The sequence below is a fragment of the Vanellus vanellus genome (assembly GCF_965231255.1).
Source record: "Vanellus vanellus genome assembly, chromosome: 2".
NCBI lineage: Eukaryota > Metazoa > Chordata > Aves > Charadriiformes > Charadriidae > Vanellus > Vanellus vanellus.
The window spans coordinates 142,296,710-142,319,084 of record NC_138906.1 but is presented as its reverse complement, the minus strand read 5'-3'; the positions used below and the strand labels follow the sequence as shown (position 1 = coordinate 142,319,084).

At 38.4% G+C, this 22,375-nt stretch overlaps 1 protein-coding gene across 2 annotated transcripts in view; it reads left to right on the top strand.

Annotated features, from left to right (window-relative positions):
* NBN (nibrin) overlaps nucleotides 1-20,166 on the top strand; it is a 29,479-nt gene extending 9,313 nt beyond the window's left edge. Inside the window, exons 6-16 of one of the 2 annotated variants that reach the window (XR_014268872.1) lie at nucleotides 1,851-1,968; nucleotides 2,248-2,438; nucleotides 3,513-3,613; nucleotides 5,836-5,977; nucleotides 9,664-9,927; nucleotides 10,212-10,683; nucleotides 12,296-12,367; nucleotides 13,761-13,913; nucleotides 14,955-15,064; nucleotides 16,092-16,141; nucleotides 19,843-20,166. Coding sequence is in view for 1 of the 2 variants with exons in the window: in XM_082479431.1 (XP_082335557.1) it covers nucleotides 1,851-1,968; nucleotides 2,248-2,438; nucleotides 3,513-3,613; nucleotides 5,836-5,977; nucleotides 9,664-9,927; nucleotides 10,212-10,683; nucleotides 12,296-12,367; nucleotides 13,761-13,913; nucleotides 14,951-15,064; nucleotides 16,092-16,141; nucleotides 19,843-19,873 (1,708 nt within the window). In the remaining variant the exon portion in view is untranslated. Of the gene's footprint in view, nucleotides 1-1,850; nucleotides 1,969-2,247; nucleotides 2,439-3,512; nucleotides 3,614-5,835; nucleotides 5,978-9,663; nucleotides 9,928-10,211; nucleotides 10,684-12,295; nucleotides 12,368-13,760; nucleotides 13,914-14,950; nucleotides 15,065-16,091; nucleotides 16,142-19,842 lie in introns of both variants that reach the window. The other variant, XM_082479431.1, reaches the window with a different exon arrangement.
* The last annotated feature ends 2,209 nt before the right edge of the window (nucleotides 20,167-22,375 follow it).

The window sequence follows — 22,375 nt, the reverse complement described above, 5'->3', positions numbered from 1 at the left end:
CGTAATTGAGTTACATATTTGGATGTAGTAGAATGTGAATATTCATAGTGTATGAAGAATTTTTATATGTTTGTGGATGGTGCATTTTTTTCAGAAACAAAATATTTCAGCATTTCATGGAGTGTGTTTCTTGGTTAGAATCTGCTAATCTTTGCATAAGTTATGAAAAAGAAATGAAAAACATATCTATGTGTATATATGTATACATGTTGTGGTTATATGTAATTTATTGTGCTGTTAAACCATATTTTGGGAGTGTGTTTCAGCATCTTTTCTTTCCCGCATAGCAGTATGAGAAGGATGTATAATCAGCAGTCAGAATAAAGATAAATAGAATCATAGAATTGTCTAGGTTAGAAGGGGCCCTTAAGATCGAGTCCAACCATTAACCTAACACTGCCAAAACCACCACTAGCTCATGTCTCTCAGCATCACATCTACCTGTCTTTTAAATACCTTCAGGGATGGTGACTCAGACACTTCCCTGGGTAGCCTGTTCCAATGCTTGGTAACACTTTTAGTGAAAAAATTTTTCCTAATACGCAATCTAAATCTCCCTTGGTGTACCTCGAGGCCATTTCCTCTTGTCCTATTGCTTGTTACTTGGGAGAAGAGACTGACCTCCACCTCGCTACAACCTCCTTTCAGGTAGTTGTAGAGAGTGATAAGGTCTCCCCTCAGCTTCCTTTTCTCCAGGCTAAACAACCCCAGTTCCCTCAGCTGCTCCTCATGAGACTTGTGCTCTAGACCCCTCACCAGCTTTGTTGCCCTTCTCTGGACACGCTCCAGAATCTCAATGTCTTTCTTGTAGTGAGGGGCCCAAAACTGAACACAGTATTTGAGGTGGAGCCTTACCAGTGCTGAGTACAGGAGGACAATCACTTCCCTAGTCCTGCTTACCATACTGTTCCTGATCCATGCCAGGATGCTGTTGGCCTTCTTGGCCACCTGAGCAAGTAGTTCTATGATCAGAGTATGTGTATAAACTGCTGTTTGGGTACAGATATAGTATAGTACGGTTAAAATTGACCTATAGTTTTCCTTCTTTCTAGTATGTGGCTTTACCTTGCTCCATCAGAACTGGTTTAGTAGTGAATATGTGTCTCAGATCCTGTAAATACTATCCTGAAATTATGAGTTAGATGTGTATCTTGACTCTAGAGGCTTTTCATGATGTGAGTATGCCATCGTTAATTGGAGCTGAGACCACAGGCCGTGACAAAAATGAGAGCTTCAGGGTAGAATTTGACTTCTGCCTAATCTGTTCTGCAGCTGAACTCCTGGTCACTTTTCTTGTATTGGACAAAACAGCTGAGAATCTGCAGGGTGAATCGGTTCAGTTCTGTATCCCACCAGCAGGAAAAATGTACTTGTATGTTCTGTCATATTGATAGACTCTCATCTAGTGTGGTGGTACACAGTTTCTTGATCCAGTAGAAGAGGAGGAGTGTCTGTCTCCACCTGAAGGGTAGAGGAAGCAAGATGCCTAATTTTGTGTGGAGTTTTACTATTAGCTAGACTAAGTGCAGAATGAGATTGCAATCTCATTCGTCAGTATTGTTAGTGGAGAAAGTGGATATGTATGCAGCAGATGCTTAAAGTGGTCAGATTGTACATGTTCCTAAAATGTTGTCCTCTTAGTTACTGAGGTAGAAAGTCTTGGTCTTAGCTTAGATGTGGAGAAATTAGAGGCTCTGTTTCTTCTTAACAATCTCTTGAAAAAATATATATATAAATAGTTTTAACAGAGCAATGCAGACCTCAGAGCTTTACTCTAAAACAGAAAAGACTGTGATTCAGTACTGATAGGTAAATCTGAATTTTGTAACTTTATTTTTCTGTTCTCGTAGCTTTTATCCTCCAGTTGATGAGCCTTCCATTGGCACTGAAAAACTGGATTTATCTGAGCATCACGAAAGGAAAAAAATATTCAGTGGAAAAACTTTTTTGTTCCTAACTGCTAAGCAGGTAATCAAGTTTTACATTGCAAAAATGTTGCAGGGGTGGCTAAGCACAGATTCCGTGAATTCACACTCATTCTGGGGTTCATCAGGAAAGAAGGATTTCTGTGTATTTATCTTCTTATGATACAATGGCCTAAGCAAGATGAAATACAGGAGGACAAACAGAACACATCACATGCACACTAGTAAACCAGAGATAGGCCTTATGCTGATAGTTCATTACACTGATACTTCTAAACTGACCGTATTTTAAGATGTTTTTTTATTTGTGTTCTCTTTTTAGCACAAGAAACTGGGTCCAGCAGTTATTCTTGGAGGAGGGGAAGCAAAGCTGATGACAGAAGGAAGAAAAGAAACATCTTTACTTGTTTCTCCTGGAGTTTGTGTTGTTGATGTGGGGTTGACAAACTCTCAGATCCCAGGATCAGACTCCATGAGAAACTGGACTGATTCCATTCTGACTGTCTTGCAAAGGTGCAGCATTGGTCTGTTGTACAGCGGTAGGGTAATTTCAGAGTTGCTGCGGAGATTTAGTCATGGTGTTTCCATACATACTTAAGCAGTAGGATGCTTATAAAGAGGGCATTTTCTTCCTTGCTTTAAATATTTAGCATAGTAACTAAAATTTCTTGAAGCAGGAAAGAAAAGACTTGGCAGTTCTGTGAGGATTTGATAGGAGTTGTTTTGTTGGGGTTGGTTTTTTTTTTTTTTTTTTTGGAAGATCCAATTCTACAAAAATTCATTTGAAATTACAGATAGCAAGTGTGGTTTTTTCTATTATTTAAAACAAGTTAAACATTAATATATTCTCAGAATAGGAAATAGATCTTTTTTTTTTTCAGCAAATATACATATTTATTTCATGGAAAACAGATGAGATGGCACCTTGAGGTCATGTGGGTTCATTGCTGTCTAATTATTTGCATACAGTGTTTCTGAAGAGCAGCTTCTGTTTAATGAAAAAGTTTTTGTTTTGGTGTCAGCTTTTGTTTGAGAGGGCAAACTGCATATTTTATAGATGTTAGGATTTTCATGATGACATTTGATTAAAACAATGAAAGAAAACAAAATCCCAATCTTTAACCTAATACGTAAACCTAGTTCCCCTGATTTTTTTCTGCTAAAGAGAGAAAGCTGCACTGAAGCTCTTCTTGTAGCTGTAGTACAGAAGAGGTGTTTGTGTGCCTGACTGACTTGTAAGAAGTGCTCGAATCTTTCAAGTCACTTTTTCATGAACACACATTTTTGAATCAGAGGTAGAGACAGTTGGTTAAATGTCCAGAAATCAGGTAGGGAGACATGCATTGGCCAGTTCGCTGGGACTAGATAGCGGCTACAGCAGCAGGAAACATGGTAGTTCACATGTATAGGACGTAGGTATAATGATAATGGATAATTATACTGACTCCCTGTATTGTGAAAAATCATAGCGTACACTGATGTTTTTTGAAAGGAGAAATGGAACATTTTGTACCATTTGCCTATTCATCTTTGAATCTGTATTGAGAAATGTATTTTAATTTTTTGTCTTTATTTGTATATCAACAGCAAGAATCTCAGGGCTATTCCCGAGGCAGAAATTGGATTGGCTGTTATCTTCATGTCCACAGAAAAATACTGCAACCCTCAAAAGCAGCCTGGTAACAAAGGTAATTGGAAGAAGGGCAGCAATAAGTTATTGCATTAAAGAGGCAGTATTTCTTTTCATACAGGGCCATCAACTGCTAACGTTCAAGTTCTTTTGTTTTGCAAGACCACTAAAATAGAATGACACTGTATGAAAAGTGTATGCAAGTCTAAAGAGGTAATTATTTTTTAATGGTCTTGCAATAAACTGCAATGAAAATTATATGACTCTTAGATGTAAATAAAAAAGTAGTAGATCTAAAATTAGCATAAAAAGCAATCACATAGTACATTGATCTTTAAAGGAAAGGTACACTAAAACAATCTTCAGAAGTTCGCATTTTTAGTGGCCACTGAATTAATATGTATGTTGTGTCTGAATTCTATGCTATTCTGTCTTTTATGAAGAGACTGGGGTAACAGGGAGGTAAAAGATGAGTGTTAGAAATTGAGAGAATGAGAATGGAATTAATTTGTAAAGGCTTGAGTTGGGTTTGGTTTTTTTTCTCCACAAAAAGGAATTTGCTTTAGGAAAATTCAACCACCCCCCACCCAGTTCAAAACCAAACATAATCTTGATGCAAGAAGTAAAAACAATGAGACATGGTTGCCACATTTGCTAAAGTAATAGTTTGGGAGTGGACATTCCAAGTCTCATCTTGAAACTTAACTTGTATTTGCTAATACAGTAATAATAAAAATCTTCGAGAGAGAGTTTTTGTCATGCCTCTTCCAAAATTGTTAGTCTATATTTTCTTTCTATAAAATTGTTGGTTATGTGTATAGTTTTAGGTTCTATTCTGTTCTACAAAGTGTTGTATCGGGTAGCAAATTCTACAATTTAAAAAAAATCAAACAAAACCCCCATAAATTTGTCTTTACATATAGGAACATCACCTACTCAAAAATGTATTTTGAAGAGAGAAAGATACATATGCAGTACTGACAGAGTGCTGAAAAATATTTTGGTTGACTGGTATTCCTGTATGAGTTACTTGTATTTGTTCTGTTGTCTACCCAGTTAGTTTAGAAAACAGTACAAAATAAATTAATTCTCAGATTAAACTTAAAGATACTGACCCTGCAGACATCTGAATGAATCAGAAAGGATGATTCTTGTTTCCCATCTGAACGATTTAATTGGATAAAAATTAAGTTTTCTGATTGAATTGTGTAAACAAACTGTATATCGGGCTTTTAAAGGTAGCTATGTTCCCTCTTAGCAAATACATTTGTAAACAAATGCTATTGTTTGGGAATTACAAAGAAACTTCCATGTATGTGTTGCAAATCAAAGGGATTGTAAACAAGACTTCATCCTCTGATCTTGTCTCAGAACAACGAATAGCAACATAAACAAAATGTAGTTGCTGAAGGAGGAAACGTAGTTGTGTCTATTGGTTATTCCTCTATAGGTTACAGTGGTAGGAAAAATTAATGAATGAATTCATAAAGAATGGGTTGTCTGAAATGATAGCATTGTCATATTCTCAATCAGAATGAGATGCAGGAATAATGTAAAGGGCTGAGAGGAGAGTAGTAATTAAGAAAAAAACTGTGTCTAGCAGCACGGTGAGATTTATGTTAAAATAGTAAATGTTAGTATCTTTTGGTTTGGAGAAAACATAAGTATATGAAGACAAGGACAAGTGAAAGGGCAAACAATATAAAAGCAGTTGTATATGCTCTTCTTTCTGCTTTACAGGAAATAATGCAATTAACTAAATAGAGCAGCAAAGATGTTTTAAGGCTATCCCCTGACTATGGGGATTATGAGACATTGGTTGTCGAAGACATTTATTCTAAGGCTTTTTTATACCAAGTGTTGGTTCTGTATTAGTAGAAATAATATAATAATCATGTTAGAGATCATCATAAAGCAGTAAATGTGAGGAATTTTGTTCTCTAACAGTTTTGCATAAAATATGTATAGCATGATTTATTAATTGCATTATGTCCATATTAATATACGATTTCCTATTATGCTTCATTTTTATTTAAGCAAAATTCCACGACTTAATTCAGTGGAATATTTAACTAAAACTGAATCCCAGGATGTGTTTCTGTAGAACTGTTTCTCTGATATTTTTTTTAATTAAGAAATCTGCTTATTTTTTTATTAAAATTGCTTTAAGACCATTTTACAAAAACCTGACCTGATCAGTTACTGATGTGTGATAACACACACAGAGAATCACAGATATGATACTAACCTTTTAATTCTTCTCTTGTGTTGCTCTTGCAGCTGTAACTGAAAGTACTTCTGCATCAGCTGTTGCAGGGCGAGCCATTTCTCAGAGTTTGGCTGTGGATGAAACCATAATGCCAACTGCTGCAGATGACAGCACAGTATACGTAGCTGATACAGAAATGGAAGAGCAGACATGGTAAAGTATTCATGGAAATAGTTTCTAAGCTAATACTTGCAAATAGAGCACCCTTTTGTGGGAGAGGAACTGTATCATCGCCGTGAACAGAGATATATGGTGTTAGAAGTAGCACTTACTAAATTGCTGTCACTTGTTTGCAGTGACATAATTTCTGCTTTTTAGTGGTAGATAACAGAAAACATCACATGGGATTTATATGACTCTTGGATACAAATGTAGATACTGCATATCTGATTTGACTGTCTTAACTATTACAAATTTTCAAGCCATTTCCCAATTATAAAAATATATTTATCATAGGCCTGCTGGCAGCAGATGGGGCTTAGCTCACTCAAAGAGGGAGAAAGGTTTTTGCCCCCAAATTAGGGCTTATTAACAGGGCTTTAAACTGGATTCGACAGGGGAAGGGGGCATTGTTGGGTTTGCCTGTGACCAGCCAAGGGGTGTTCTACCAAGGAAAGAGGAACGGGGTGTTGGTGAGGGCCTGCAGCCATTTGCTCTGAAATGTGCTGGCTATGCTGCAGCATGCTCAAAGTCTTACGTAGACAAGCCAGGAGCTCCTGGACCAACAGGAGCCAATGGGGAGGCATCATTAATACACAACATAGGAATGCTGCCTGGAGAGCAGCACAAAGTAATTACAGCTGCTCCAGCCAAGTCAGCTTCAAAGAAGACACGGCTGAAGTGCCTCTATGCAAATACACGCAGCATGGGGAACAAACAGGAGGAGCTAGAGATGTGTGCACACCTCCAAGGCTACGATCTCATTGGCATCGTAGAAACTTGGTGGGATGACTCCTGTGACTGGAGTGTTGGCATAGAAGGCTACAGGCTCTTCAGGAGAGGCAGGCAAGGGAAGCGAGGAGGCGGTGTTGCCTTATGTGTTAATGAGCAGCTGGAATGCATGGAGCTCAGCCTAGGGATGGATAAAGAGCCAACTGAGAGCCTATGGGTCAGGATCAAAGGGAAATTGGGAGCAGGGGATATTACAGTGGGGGTCTGCTACAGGCCACTGGACCAAGAAGACCGAGTGGATGAAGCCCTCAGATAGAAGCGGCATCACATTCACAGACCCTGGTTCTCATGAGTGACTTTAGCCACCCTGACATCTGTTGGAAGGGTAACACAGACAGACATAGGCAATCCAGGAGGTTCTTGGATTGCATTGAGGACAACTTCCTTCTCCAAGTGGTTGAGGAGCCTATGAGGAGAGGAGCTATGCTGGACCTTGTTCTTACCAACAAGGAGGGGCTGGTAGACAGTGTCAAACTCAAGGGTAGCCTGGGCTGTAGCAACCATGAAATGGTCGAGTTCAAAATCCTTGAGGCAGCGAGGAAAGTGCGCAGCAGGCTGACCACCCTGGACTTTGGGAGAGCTGACTTTGGCCTCTTGAAGAATCTGCTTGGTATGTTGCCATGGGATGAAGCGCTGGAGGGAAGAGGGGCCCAAGAAAGTTGGTTAATATTCAAGGACCGCCTCCTCCAAGCTCAGGAGCAATGCATCCCTACAAAGAGGAAGGCAGGCAGAAAAGTCAGGAGGCCTGCATGGATGAATAAGGAGTTCCTGGACATGTCCAAAAGGAAAAAGGAGGCCTATAGGGAGTGGAAATAGGGGCGGGTAGCCTGGGAGGAATAAAGAGGAATTGTTCAAGCAGCCAGGGATTGGGTTAGACAAGCTAAAGCCCAGATAGAACTAAATCTGGCCAGGGACATTAAGACAAACAAAAAAAAATCCTTCTTTAAGTGCGTCAGTGAGAAAAGCAAGACTAGGGAAAATGTGAGCCCTCTCCGGAAGGAAACGCAGGAACTGGTTACCCGGGACAGAGACAGAGCTGAGGTGCTCAATGACTTTTTTGCCTCAGTCTTCACTGGCAAGGACTGCAGCCGCACTGCCCATGACACAGAACGCAAAGGCGAGGATTGGGAAAATGGGGAACTGCCCACTGTAGGTGAAGATCAAGTGCGAGACCACCTGAGAAACCTCAAGGTGCATAAGTCCATGGGACCTGATGAGATACATCCGCGGGTCCTGAGGGAACTGGCAGATGAAGTCACAAAGCCACTAGTCATCATATTTGAGAAGTCGTGGCAGTCTGGCAAGGTTCCTGCCAACTGGAAAAGGGGAAACAACCTCTATTTTCAAAAAGGGAAATAAGGAAGACCAGGGGAACTACAGGCCAGTCAGTCTCACCTCTGTGCCTGGCAAGATCATGGAGCAGATCCTCCTGGAGACTCTGCTGAGACACACAGAAAACAAGGAGGTGATTGGTGACAGCCAGCATGGCTTCACCAAGGGCAAGTCATGCCTGTTAAATTTGGTGGCCTTCTACGAAGGGGTTGCAGCGGCAGTGGATAAGGGAAGATCAACTAATGTCATCTACCTGGACTTGTGCAAAGCGTTTGACACTGTCCCACACAATATCCTGGTTTCTGAATTGGAGAGACGTAGATTCAACAAATGGACCACTCGGTGGATAAAGAACTGGCTAGATGATCGCACTCAAAGAGTTGCAGTCAACAGCTCAATGTCCAAGTGGAGAGCAGTGATGAGTGGCGTTCCTCAGGGGTCTGCACTGGGACCTGTACTGTTCAACATCTTTGTCAGTGACATGGACAGTGGGGTTGAGTGCACCCTCAGCAAGTTTGCCAATGACACCAAGCTGTTTGGCGAGGTAGGCACGCTGGAGGGGAGCGATGCCATCCAGAGGGACCTGGACAGGCTGAGAGGTGGGCCCAAGCCAACTTCATGCAATTCAACAAGGCCAAGTGCAAGGTCCTACATCTGGGTCGGGGCAATCCCAAGCACAAATACAGGCTTGGCGGGGAATGGCTGGAGAGCAGCCCTGAGGAGAAGAACCTGGGTGTGCTGATTGACGAGAAGCTCAACATGAGCCAGAAATGTGTGATCACAGCCCAGAAGGCCAACCATATCCTTGGCTGCATCAGAAGAAGTGTGGCCAGCAGGTCAAAGGAGGTGATTCTGCCCCTCTACTCCACTCTCGTGAGACCCCCACCTGGAGTATTGCATCCAGCTCTGGAGTCCCCAACAGAAGAAGGACATGGACCTGCTGGAGTGTGTCCAGAGGAGAGCCACGAGGCTGATCCGAGGGCTGGAGCACCTCTCCTATGAGGAGAGGTTGAAAGAGTTGGGGCTGTTGAGCCTGGAGAAGAGAAGGCTCCGGGGAGATCTTATTGTGGCCTTCCAGTACCTAAAGGTGGCCTACAGGAGAGCTGGGGAAGGACTTTTTACTAGGGCATGTAGTGATAGGGTGAGGGCGAATGGCTTTAAACTGGAAGAGGGCAGGTTTAGATTGAACATTAGGAAGAAGTTTTTCACTTTGAGGGTGGTAAGGCACTGGAACAGGTTGCCCAGAGAGGTTGTTGAGGCCCCATCCCTGGAGGTGTTTAAGGCCAGGCTGGACATGGCCTTGGGCAACCTGGCCTAAGTGTGAGGCGTCCCTGCCTATGGCAGGGGTGTTGGAACTTGATGATCTTCAAGGTCCTTTCCAACCTAAACCATTCAATGATTCTATGATAGTGGATTTTACAGTTCTTTTTTAGCACACCGATGTTGTTTACAAGTGTGTTCAAAGTGCAGGTATAGCTTTTTTAAAAAGTATTCTACAGTGTATCTCTGTGGTAACTTCTTGTGTGTTCATTTAATATTTTTTCTCTCTAATGTAGTATGGAGATAGAGAATACTCCCCAGATGGATAGACGAGGGAAAATGGCTTTCCAGGATACAATTGCTGTGAAGAAAAACTCTACCACAATCGGCAGTATAAATGCAGGATCGTCAATACCTAGAGTGAACAGAACATCTGGGTTTAGTCAAAAAAGTCATCCTGTCTCACCATCTAAAATTTCAGAAGCTGGTAAATCTAGTGAGTGTGCTTCACGTCACCAATCTAACTCAATCACAAATTACTTCCAGGTAGCTAGAAAAAGGTATGTTGAAATGTTCTTGACATCACTTCCCTTACTGTTATGTTGGTGCTGTTTCTGGAAAATAATTTTAACTCAAAGGATGTACATTTAATTCAAAACATACTTAAAAAGATAATTTTTAGATCAGCTTTCTAGAATGGCAAGCTTTTCCTCAAAGGTACTTATGTTCAAATTTCACAATGCAGTCACTAAAACCCAAGGGAGCTGTTATGTTGTGTGTGCAGCTGGTCATGTTCAAAACTGCTTTTGTAATTTATGTCTTTTGTAATTGCCTTCTGTCTAAGGGAAAGAGCTGAAGGAGAAGAAACATCTGTACCCAAACTAGCAAAAGTGGAGGAAAGGTCATTGCCTGTTTCCAAGTGCACTGAACGCACAGCTTCATCAGTGTGGAACAGCGAAGCAGAACAGAATCAAAAGGAAGGTAACATCGTGGACCAAACCCCAAATTTTGCATTAAGAGACAGAGGTATAAAGTTTATGAGGGGAAGTGACAAACTAGTAAGTGATAAAACAGACACTAAAACTACTTCTAGTGAAAAGCGTGCTCCAAAGAAGAGAAAGGATTTAGACGATTTATCTGAAGATACCGAGGCACTAGAAATTGTGTTTGGAAGCAGAGACCTAGACTGGGAAGATGAAATGGCAGATCATGACCAGGAAGCTCAAGGAAATACACGAAAAAAAAAATGTTTGGAAGCCAAAGGAAGCAGCATTCAAGAAGTGAATGTAAAGCAGAGAGAGGAGAATAAAATACTGGTAAGTTATATTCTTCTCAAGTGCCTGATCTGGACATTTACAGCTGTGTTAGAAGGATGCAGATAGCTCCTTTAAGGATACCTGTATACAGAAAGCGGCTTTGTAAAGTTTGTTTGTTTAAATGTCTCAAATCACTCTGAACTAAAAATTGACATGATGTATTTATTACATGTGAACATTGCAGTGTTATAACTAAATGTCTTTCATTCTTTGGGACATTGTTTCTTTGTGAATTGAAAGCTGCTTGTTTTCTGAAAGTTTTCCTGTCTTTTTCCTTGAATACTGTAGGTAGAACATCAGAGTATATCATTGGTCCAAGAAAAACTTCTCATGTTGTATGTTGGTGTGTTAATTATAATGTTGATATTTATACTAAATAATACTCAGTTATATTATCTTTAATGAATTTTCTGAAGAAAGTTTTAGTTGACCTCTTCTGTTGAATATGCCAGTAGTGTCCAACATCTTTCAAGTCAGAATCTCTAGATATCATGTGAAAGATTACTAAAATTCCTATATGAGTCAATTCGGATCATTAATGTTCTCTTGGGGGACACACACCCCCAAAACTAACAAAAAACAACCAAACCCCAACTGCACCCCCCCCCCCAAACAAACAAAAAAACCAAAACACAGCTTGTGATTAGTTTTCTTGATTATTTCTCTGTTTTTGTTTTTGAGAATAAGGCAATTTTCCAAGAGAAATGAAGAAAACAATGGATTTTGATTTAACAGTAGCCACTTCATTTGGAAAAAAAAAAAAAAAAAAAAAAAAACCAACAAAACACAAAAGGAGGTTTGTAGAGGAAAACAGTATTGAGAGCTTTAGCAAAGTAGACTCTTAACAATGCACAGGGGAATAAGAGAGAAGGAACAGGTTTGATTTTTGTTTATTTAAAATATATATATTAAAGCTTACTGTCTAGTCAGTTCTTATACAGTGTAGGCAGTGTTTAAGTGCTGTAATTATAACGTTTGAATGTATGATTGAGTAACTGGAATTTGCAAGATACCATGGATCAGATGAGAATTAGTATTTGTGTGTGCATCCTTAGCTCAGACCAGTGTAACACTCTTCTCTTGATACTTTAGAATCATCTAGGCTGGAAGGGACCTTTAAGATTATCAAGTCCAACCGTCAAACTAACGTTGCCAAAACCACCACTAAACCATGTTTCTAAGCGCTACATCTACTTGTCTTTTAAATACCTCCAGGGATGGTGACTCCACTGCTTCCCTGGGAAACCTGTTCCAATGTTTGACAACCCTTTTGGTGAAGAAATTTTTCCTAATACCCAATCTAAAACTCCCCACGTGCAACTTGAGGCCATTTCCTCTTGTCCTATCACCTTTTACTTGAGAGAAGAGACTGACCCCCACCTCGCTACAACCTCCTTTCAGGTAGTTGTAGAGAGTGATAAGGTCTCCCCTCAGCCTCTGTTCCTCCAGGCTAAACAACCCCAGTTCCCTCAGCTGCTCCTCATAAGATTTGTGCTCTAGATCTCTCACCAGCTTCATTGCTTATTCCACTGTAAAGAGCAGAAAACAATTTATGTAATTAAAGTTGTACTTAATTTCAGTGTTACATTTTAAATAATTTTTAATCAAATAGAAAGAAGAGGAACTTGGATCGATTCTAACTTCAGAAATCAAAAGTGACATCAAGCTAGAGTCACCAGTCTTGGTAAGAAGTTTGAACAGTAAACTTGAAGAATCATGAAGAAAATGCATCAAAATTTTGCTTTTAAGACCATATAGTACTTGGATTCTGTTTCAGAGTAAAGGAGGTTCTGAAGATTGTACTCTTTAAAATAATCATGTGTAAATTTGAATAGTCCTGTCCAACTTCCTGACTGTGAAAAGATAGAGTGAACTGTAGTTCATCTGCATGCTTTTGTAATGGCGTTTGGATGGATACTTAAAATGACTGAAACTACAGCAACCTAATCTAATTGTATTAACCTTTCAATGCAGTTAACACTTGTACAGATGCTTTTGTTGTCTAGTCTCTAAGAAGTAAGCTAAGAACACAATCTCTTTGTCTGTTCTAAGGAGATCACAGCTAGAATGGAAGAGAGGGACCGCTGAGAAAATAGATGTAACATACACTGATTAACAATAGTAAATAGCATGCTAACTTTTTTATAGGTGAGATGAAGGAAGGACGGAGGGAAGAATTTCTGGGAATGGCAGTGAGGCAGAGGAAAAGGAGACTAGGCTAAATGAAACTGAAATGGAAAGATTCTGTAGGGATAAAGGAGAGTGTAGCCAGACAACAAGGGGTGGGATAAAACCTTTTCACATACGTACAGAAAACAGTGCAAGAAGAGGGAATGCTGTGCAGATACACCAAAGTGCAGATTACAGGACTTCAAATTTATACTTTTCTGTGAAACAGCTGTACTGCCTCTGGGCTGGAGCTGTCCATGAAAGTAGTTTAACATTACTTGTGAACTTGTCCTGCACCCAGACTTCCTTTTTCATCCATATAGATCCAGCCCCAAGCAGCAAAGTGTGCATGCAACCTTGCTGGCATATGAGCATTCTCATACACCAGAAAAAGTTGCTTTGTTGATCAGATCCAACTTGCAGCCCTAAAGTTGGCCTAAATGGTAAATTTGTAGCCTAGAATTGAGCTGAAGGCGTAACAACTGTCTTCCGTGGAGTTAACTGGAGTTTCCGTTAGAGTAAGAGGCAAGGTGGAGAGAGAAGTAATTCTTAGTCATTAGCTTAATTAAAAAAATTCTTGAAGTAAAATCATAGTGAAATGAGGTACATTGACTTTGTTATTATTACTGCAGTTCTTAACGATCCTCTCTTTTCAACAGATGTAAATATGAAAGAAATAAATTTACTGTGCTCCCAGCTCTATTGGTAGTATATAAGGAGGCTGAGAAGTACATTGATCTTCTTGGCTTTTAGCATTGCTGCTGCTTCCCCTCACCCTTTTGCAATCCTAACTTTCACATCAGCTGTGCTCATGATAATTTCTTTCTCTAAAGTTTATACTGTTAGATATGTTGTCTCTCTGTTTACACACTTGAAGTGCTCCTTCCTTTTTCTTCCCATACAAAAAGCGCAACGAACTGCAAGGTGACTCCAGCAATCTTCCTAGCAGACTTCTGTTGACTGAGTTTAGATCACTGGTTGTCAGCCATCCAAGACAGAACAGTCAGCTTACTGGAAATACCAGCTATGGAGGAAAGAAAAATTTCAAAACCTTCAAAAAGGTTAGTATGTATTTCAAATTGCCACAAGATGGCAGTATTAAAAAAGACTAAAAAGTATTGCCTTCAGATTATAAAAATATGTTATGAAAGATATTTTTTTTAATTGATAGTAATTGCAGAAAGAAACAATATAAAACCAATATCATACTGTTAATAAATATTTTGCTAATTGACTGAAGAAGTACCAGGCTGACAAAGGCATACCTTGTGCTAGACTATTTAAATACTTGTACTCTCTTTTCAAAGCTGTTACTTGGAATAAGTGGTTAAGTGATGCCTTCCATAACTTCTGGTTATACCTCCAAAAGCTAGCAATTCGACTTCTCCAAAAACCTACTTATAAAGCATTTGCTGGTTCTGAATATTGCATTTTATCTAATAAATTTTCAATTTCTAAATAGAACTAAATCTAGTATTTTACAAAAGTAAGATTATTGCTTGCTTGAGTCCTGAAGGTAATTTCAAGAAAATTCTTTGTGTTCAATGTAAAAATACCACTTCAGCTCATATTGAAAGCAAACAATCAAAAAAATAATATAGGATTACTAGAAATGCATTAATGCATTTCAGTAAAAGACTATGTAGAGAGTGAGTGTCACATAATGCAACTTCCAGCTTTCTGGGAGTATGCTCTCATTTTTAGATAATGTTTTAAATTTCTGATAGTGTTGTCTTTTCCACCATTTTGCAATAGATGCTTATGCATTCTGAGGATAAAATTGATTCTTTCAGTAAAAAACAGTTTATAATGTTTTCAAACTCCATTTAATGTACTATCAGATTTATTTAGCATACATAACTTGTCAGTTTTTTTGTTTGTTTGTCTCTTTCGGGAAAATGAGTTAATAGCTTTCTATAAATGCTTTTTTTCTCTTCAGTGTCTTTTAAATATAATCTCTGATAAATGTTATTCAGAGGAAGCCTGGCTGACTTTCTTCTGTGATATCTGAATAGACTTTCTGAATTTGTTAAAACAGACCTTGTACTTGCAGTGTGCTTGCCTTGTATTGTAATTGTAAGAACTTATTGTCTGGCAGGTAGCTTATCCAGGGGAAGGACAACTTCCATACATTATTGGAGGATCAGATTTGATTGCTCACCATGCTAAAAAGAATTCAGAACTAGAAGACTGGTTAAGGCAAGAAATGGAGGTAAGGAATTATTTCCTGAGGATGATCAAACAGCTTGACTTATGTAAGTGGTCATACCAACCTGTGGTCATTCTGAAATACTTCAGAATTTTATTTTTGAAATAAAACCTCAGCCAATTAGCTGTCTACACACGCTCATAGGAACATAGACATTAGAAAAGTTACTGAAAATCAGAGGACAGTGGTAAGGCTCATCTTCTTGCTGATTATTTGAATTAATTTTACATGCAACATTCATATAAGCAGGAATATTGATTTAAAGCAAAATCAATAACCTAAAAGAGAATTTCTTTGCTTATTAAAAAAAAATCAGCATTATGGAAACTTGTGATTTCTAAAAATGTGACTGGGAGCTAGGAAGAATTTCTATATGGTTAGTTGTGTTCAAATTGTTATACAGTACAATTGATATTCTGCTGTTAAACAACACAGAAAATCCCTGAGTAAAATTCTGTTGGAGTATACTGAAGAGATATAGTAAGAATAAATATAGTATTTTTTTCTATTGTAAAAATGTTCACCTTTGTATATAAAAGTTCTAAAAAATGCTATATTTTATCATAGCAGTTCTCTAGCACTTTCATTTTCCAAAAGTTTATTTAAAAATACTTGCTGATGAGTCACATTCTGTTTCCACAGCCTGATCGAGATGCTGTTACAGCAATAGTTTTTTATTATCTCTTTTTCTGATAATTCGTAGGTATAGATAACTGTAATAAAATTCCTTATACACACTGATGAGCAGATAAAAATTTCCATATTTCTATAATGATGCTTAAAAACCAAAAAACGTATTTCTGACCAAAATTGATATCTTGCACAAACTAATCCATTCCGTTAGCTGGTAGCAGTAGCCAAGTTTGAGTAGCGAAATATATTATCTCATGTGAATATGCACTGAGTAGAGTACGTAGAGAAAACTTATTTCTTCAGGAAAAACTGTGTTTGTGCAGGAATATATTATTCTTCTATATTGTTCATTAGCTTCATCCTTAATGTCAAATATTCAATATGCTTATTTTCTCAGGAACAGAACCGACATGCAAGAGAAGAATCGCTTGCTGATGATCTGTTTAGGTAAGATTTTTATGTTTGGACTTAAAAAATGTGTATTTTTTTGCATCACATCTTTTTTTTAGACAAATTCCAATTTTGTAAAAGACTACTTTGGCTATTTTTGTCAGAATTCCATGTATTCCCATGAACATAATATACCCAAAATGACTCGATAACTTCTCTCAGTATTTTAATGTCTTAAACTTTTTCAATTTCATTTAGACTTGCTAAAAGTTTTTAGCAATATTTTTGTTTGAGATGTTCTTACTATTTCCTGCCTCATATGCACAAGCTTGATTGTTCACAAAAGCTGGAAGAGATTCTGGTGTCAGGCTTTCCACCATTAGTGTTTGCTAGAGCCTAATGAAGTGTTTTGATCTTACAATTAAGTCAGTCATCAGAACTGTGAAGAAAAAGCGATGGGGTCTGCCACTTTTTCATTCTGGCCATGGCACTTGTCTGTCCCTGCGCTGAGTCTCTTGAGGGAGCTAAAGCAACAAAATACTAGTTCTGTGAAAAAGTGATTGGCAGGACTGCTTTCTCTATTTGGATCTTTGAAGTAATGATTCCCAGAATTTAAACCAAAAATTAAAAAAAAAAAACCCAAACCTTAGCAAGTCTTTCAGTATAGCCCCTCTGTGTTCCTTTTCTTTGAGACCTTAAGCTACTTTCAAACCCATTCACAGTGAAGGAGCTCCTACCTTTATTTTTTTTTTCCCCTTGTTAGAAACTCCCTCAATGCCTTACCCATCTTTTCAGTTTTCAGACTGAGGAGAGGAGGCATTTTTACACTGATCATTTTATGCTCTTGACAGTGTAGTAGGGTCTTTAATTCTGTCCTAATCAGTGCTTATGTCACAGGAGTTTGAGAGATTTCTTTGGAAGGTTCACTTTGGTTTGCCTTGGCTGTTTGCCATTGCTTTTTGCCATAATTCATTATATATGCCTCTAAAACACAGTGTTTCAGCAATTTTCTTTCAATAACCCTCAATTCAGTTGTCTACTGCTTTCCCTAATCTCTCTTTTGAAAGAGAGAATCATCCTATTCAGTTGATTTCCTGTCCAGTTACTTTCAACGGTAATCCTAATGTAATGATTTATAACCACTTTCTAATTAAAAAAAAAAAAAAGTTCTAAGTCAAGTTTGCCACTTTATCCAGTTTTTACATCTGCAATACAGCCTTTAAATATATGTTAGTTATGAAGACGTTTATAAAAAAAACATGGTGCAGCTTGATTGCTGTGGTGGAATCTAAATTGATTCAAAATATCTTGATTAATTTTAGCCTTTCAAAACACAGCAGTGGAAACTTGGATAATTCACATGCATTGATGCTTAGAAAGTTTTTACCTCAACTCCAATTTATTTAGGTTAGTTGTACTTAACGGAAGTTTCCACAGTCAAAAATATGAAAACACACAATTTAACATTCAGCAGTTTGTAACCTGCTTCTAATTTTGTCCTTAGTCCTGAGTAAAACTACCTGGCTTAACGCTAATGTTAACAGCTGAAATTTCCCATGAAAATGGCATTTGAAGATGCCATTAGAAAGTCATGCAGTACTCCAAGGTAAAGATAAACTAGAAAGAAAAGCTGAGTCCTCAACTGCTGCTGAGTACATACTGAGATAGAGGAGGAAGGGAAGGCACATCATACTATCTGCCAAGACTACAGATAAATGGATTATGTTCAGTAATAGCCCTTTGTATCCTTCACTCCCTGTTCCCAGCAAAGTCTTTTGTTTCTTTGTGCATTCAATCACGGTGGTGGAATCTCTGTAGTCCTTTTTTCATTTTGGGCTACAGGCACTGTACAGTTTCCTTTCTCTGATGATGTTGTTTGATTTCTTTCTGTCTGGAAAACATCATCCAGGCTTCATTTAACATGGAAAATGGCTGGAGGTGAGGTGGGGGAGATTACATAAAAAGATGTTCATGACTGTCAGTGTCAGCATCTCCACAGATAGTCGTAGACAGGGTTGAAGCTCTTGGTGTCCTGATTGCAGGTTTTCATCATGTATGATGCCCTTCTACTATCTGCTTATTTTCCGCCCCTCTTCTTCCCTCCCCTCTCCTTCAAAATGGAATTCAGTGTCCGGGACATACTTAAATGGTAGAACTAATGTGTTATGATGCTATAGCAATAAATTCAAAGAACTGGTTTGAGTTTTAATATCATAGAATCATAGAATGGTTTAGGTTGGAAGAGACCTTGAACATCATCTAGTTCCACCCCCCCCACCATGGGCAGGCACACCTCCCACTAGACCAGGTTGCTCAAAACCCCATCCAACCTGGCTTTGAACACTTCTAGGGATAGGGCTTCCACAACTTCCCTGGGCAACCTGTTCCAGTCCCTCACCACCATCAGAGTGAAAAATTTCTTCCTAATATTTATTCTAAATCTGCCCTCTTCCAGTGTGAAGTCACTCATCCTATCACTACATGCCCGTGTAGAAAGTCCCACTCCAGCTGTCTTATAGGGGCCCTTCAGATACTGGAAAGCTGCTATATATAAGGATCTCATTTTGTTTAGCAAAGATTTCATTGTTTTCTTAGTTTTTATGTGAAGAAACAAGCAACCACTGCTTGACTTCTCACCTGCCGTGCATTTGACTAAAACTAAAAATTGTGCATTTAGGTGGAAAAATGTGTATGGTGAGGAAGGATGTTTTTGTCCAAATCACTGTCAAATAAACGTGATACTGCATATCAGCATGTGTAAGAGCCGTTCAGAAACTCTTACTGCATTAACAGCTTGCTCTGTAATTAACAGTTAATAATAGAGCATTTCTTTCAAAGGGTACACATTTCATTTTTGCCAGTAGTCTGAGACGTATAGCAACAGAAGTGACTTCTAATACCTTTCTAGTTATGTGGTGATGTAATTTGGCTCACAAGTTGTCACATTTTCCTGTCTAAGCAAAAAAAATCTTGATGAATGAGAGCAGAATTAGTGCAAGCAAAACTGCCTGATCATTGAGTTGTGTCCATAAGTTATTCACGCATGAATACAAAACACATCAGAATTTCAAAGAAGTGACACAGGATTTTGGGAGATGAAGCACAAATAGAGAGGAAGAGAAGGCCAAGTGATAGCGGTGTCAAGCAGAGACAAACCACAAGCATATGGCAATAAATTGGGTAACTAGTATATCCAGAAAGTAGATCTAAATTACCAAAAATCAATCAGAAGCTGTATAAAGGGGAAGGTAAGGCAAGGAACTTCTTTTTGTGGGAGTAGGAAGCAGCAGAAGGGTTTTGTCTGAATGAGTTGTGGCCAAATGTTGGTACATTGCTGTGAATATACAGTACCTCTTTCCCCTCTCTCCCCTTTTTTTTTGTTGTTGGTGGGGTTTTTTGTGGTGGTTTGTTTTTTTTTGTTTGTTTGTTTGTTTTTTTTTCAGTAAGGAACTTAATTTTGGGACATTAAAGGCTCGGAGAAACTTGTTCATTCATCAGATTTAAATATTTTAAGTAGCTAGGAAGTCAGTGAAAATTTTAGTAGAGGTTATCTCTAGTTCATGCAAAGGTTCTAGCTTATGCATTCTTAAGTCAAATTGTAGCATCTCTAGTTAATTCTGGTAGTGCAGTTGGGGAAAGGACTGAACACTGACCAATCCTCTGTTATGAATGTATAATAAAACTATTTACATCACATTATTAACTTTGAATATCATTAAGATTTACTTATTTGTGACAAATTTTCTTTTTTGTTGCAGGTATGATCCTAATGTGAAAAGGAGAAGATAAATTGTGACCTGAATTTACAGTGATTCTCTAGCAAAATCTGCTTTCTGTCCCTTAGGTTTGCTGGTTACAGTGTATAATATATAACTACATATGGCCGTTTGAACTATCTATTATTGTAAGACTTGTTTTTAAGTCTCCCTTTTATTAAAGAAAAAGAAATGTTTCTTTCACTGCTCAGTACTGACGGATTGCACTTTTTCAAGACCTTAATGTTATTTGCTTAAGAGTAATGCTCAGTAAAATACCATAGATACATAGGATTTCATTTTAGGCTGTTTATTTCTAATGTTTGCTTATCAGTACTATTTGGGGGGGGGGGGGAAAGGAAGTTACAATCAGGCTTTTTTCTTTTCAGAAAGGCTTGTTAATATAATTTTTTTATATTGTCAACTTTGTCTTGAGGTGGAGGTTTTTGAAGACTTCATAAATAAGTATAGACCAAACTTGAAATTTGTATCTGAGTAAGCAAGAAGTATTTAATATTGATAAGGTCAAACTTCTTCCTATTTTTGAAGTCGGTGACATCAGATTATTTTCAGCCAGCCACCGATTTTGTGTGATGGCAGATTTGAAACAAATGTAAATTCAGTGATTTTTACCCTATTATGTCTTCAAATCTTCAATATTTGTTTGAACAGCCTACAGTTAGACTGGGAACATTGTTATAAACTCTGAAAAAAATACAAAAAAAATAATTGCAGCAGCAACAAGCATTTTAATTTTGGTTTCTTGGGAAGGGAGAGAGGCAAGTTCAGTTTCTTTTTCTGCATTTTTCCTTTCCTTTGCAAATAGAAGAGAGCTGTGTTTGTTTGTTCAAGAACAAAAGATGTTTAAGCCCAGAAGCTGCCTGATGAGAACCATCAGATTATGAGAGTCTGTGTATTTTCCTGTAGTATTAAATGAGAAATAACTTTGTATGTTCTCAGAAGAGTAAATTCTGATATAATGATGTCTCATGTTCTGTAATTGTTTTTATTTGTAATGAGACTCAAGTTAGAGGTGAAAAAGACTGAATTTGATAGTTTCCAGGAGTCAAGTGGGGCAAAAAAACTCACACCCCCAAAATAAGACTTCAAAAAAAAACAAACTAAAAAACTGGTTGGGTTGTGGGGGGAGTTTCCCTGGAAAATATAAAAAATAAAAGAAAAACTTGAAAGCTCTAGATCTAGTGGCAGAGAACCCAAATGAATCCCCTTGCTATTGGAAATAATGTCCATTATCCAGTTATGAAGCTGCAGGTCAAGAGAAACCAATGAGCTTTCCTCTGAAGGAGAGAACAGGAAGTTAAGCAGCCACCTTCAGCACATTTTCATGGATATTGTCTTAAGAACTGGGAATCTGTTGAGAAAGGCTTAAATGCAGCTGATATCCGATCATGATAGCCTTCTCTGTCGTTCATGATGTAGAGCAAATACCATTGGTACAGAAGAACTTGGAGCTGAAAAAAACAGCTTTTTTTTTTTTTCTCTTGCTTGATCATATTTTCATTTGCATTTTAAACAACTTGTTTGAGTGTCCATTTGTTAAAAGCTGCTTCCAAGCCAGAGGAAGTCTTACAGAGCTGTTGCACTCCAATTTGGGATTTTAAATTATTTGACCCACTTTTCCTCTCGTGCCTTTACCTTTTGCAATCACTATGTAAAACTCTGCCCTTCAAAATAATTCCATCATCTATGTCAACAGTGAAAGCTATGAAACAGCTACTTATACTTGGGTTGGGAGAGCTCATCTTAATGATCTGAGAATTTGGAATTTGAGGGATTCTCCTGAAAGCATGGCGAGAAAAGCCTTCCAGACTTTCTGCTCGGCTGGATGAAGCCATCACATACAGATGAAGATGGACTGTAGCTCCATTGCATCCAGTTTCAAGAGGTGGGATGGTAGGATTGCCTTCCTTGTGTGAGGAAGTAACCTGGTTGATGTAATTGAATTTAAGTACTTATTAACAAAACTATTTCCTCTGGCAAGTGCTCAGAACATGTAAGCAAGGTGAGCTGAGCTGTTTCAAGCCACTCCATTGTGTATCATATCTGGAGAACAACACTGTGAGATCTGTGTATATCAAGATACCAGATATGCTGAAGTCAACATGATTGCACGGTCTCAGAAAATATTTGGTCTTTAAAACCAAGCGTTTCCTCAGGTCTGTCATGGCATCTTCTTGATCACTTGGTCAGGGATGTCCAGAGTGATACACAAAGTGCGAGATAGATACCTCTCAGTTCAGCGATAGCCATGAAAATGTTTTGGTATTGTAACTTGCATCACAGGGCACATCAAATCTTGTCCACCAAATACCTTTAAAAAGACTGTGGTTCAGTGGTTGAACTACTTGCTGGAGAAGATGTACTGACTGCTGCTTGTTGCACTCTCAGGTGAGTTTTTGTACTGTCACAATGAGAATCTCCAGGTTTTCCTGTTGAAGACCCACTGGTCCAACGGGGCAGCTCTTGCAGATTGCTGATGATGACCTTTTTGATTGTTCTTACTAAATTCAGGCAA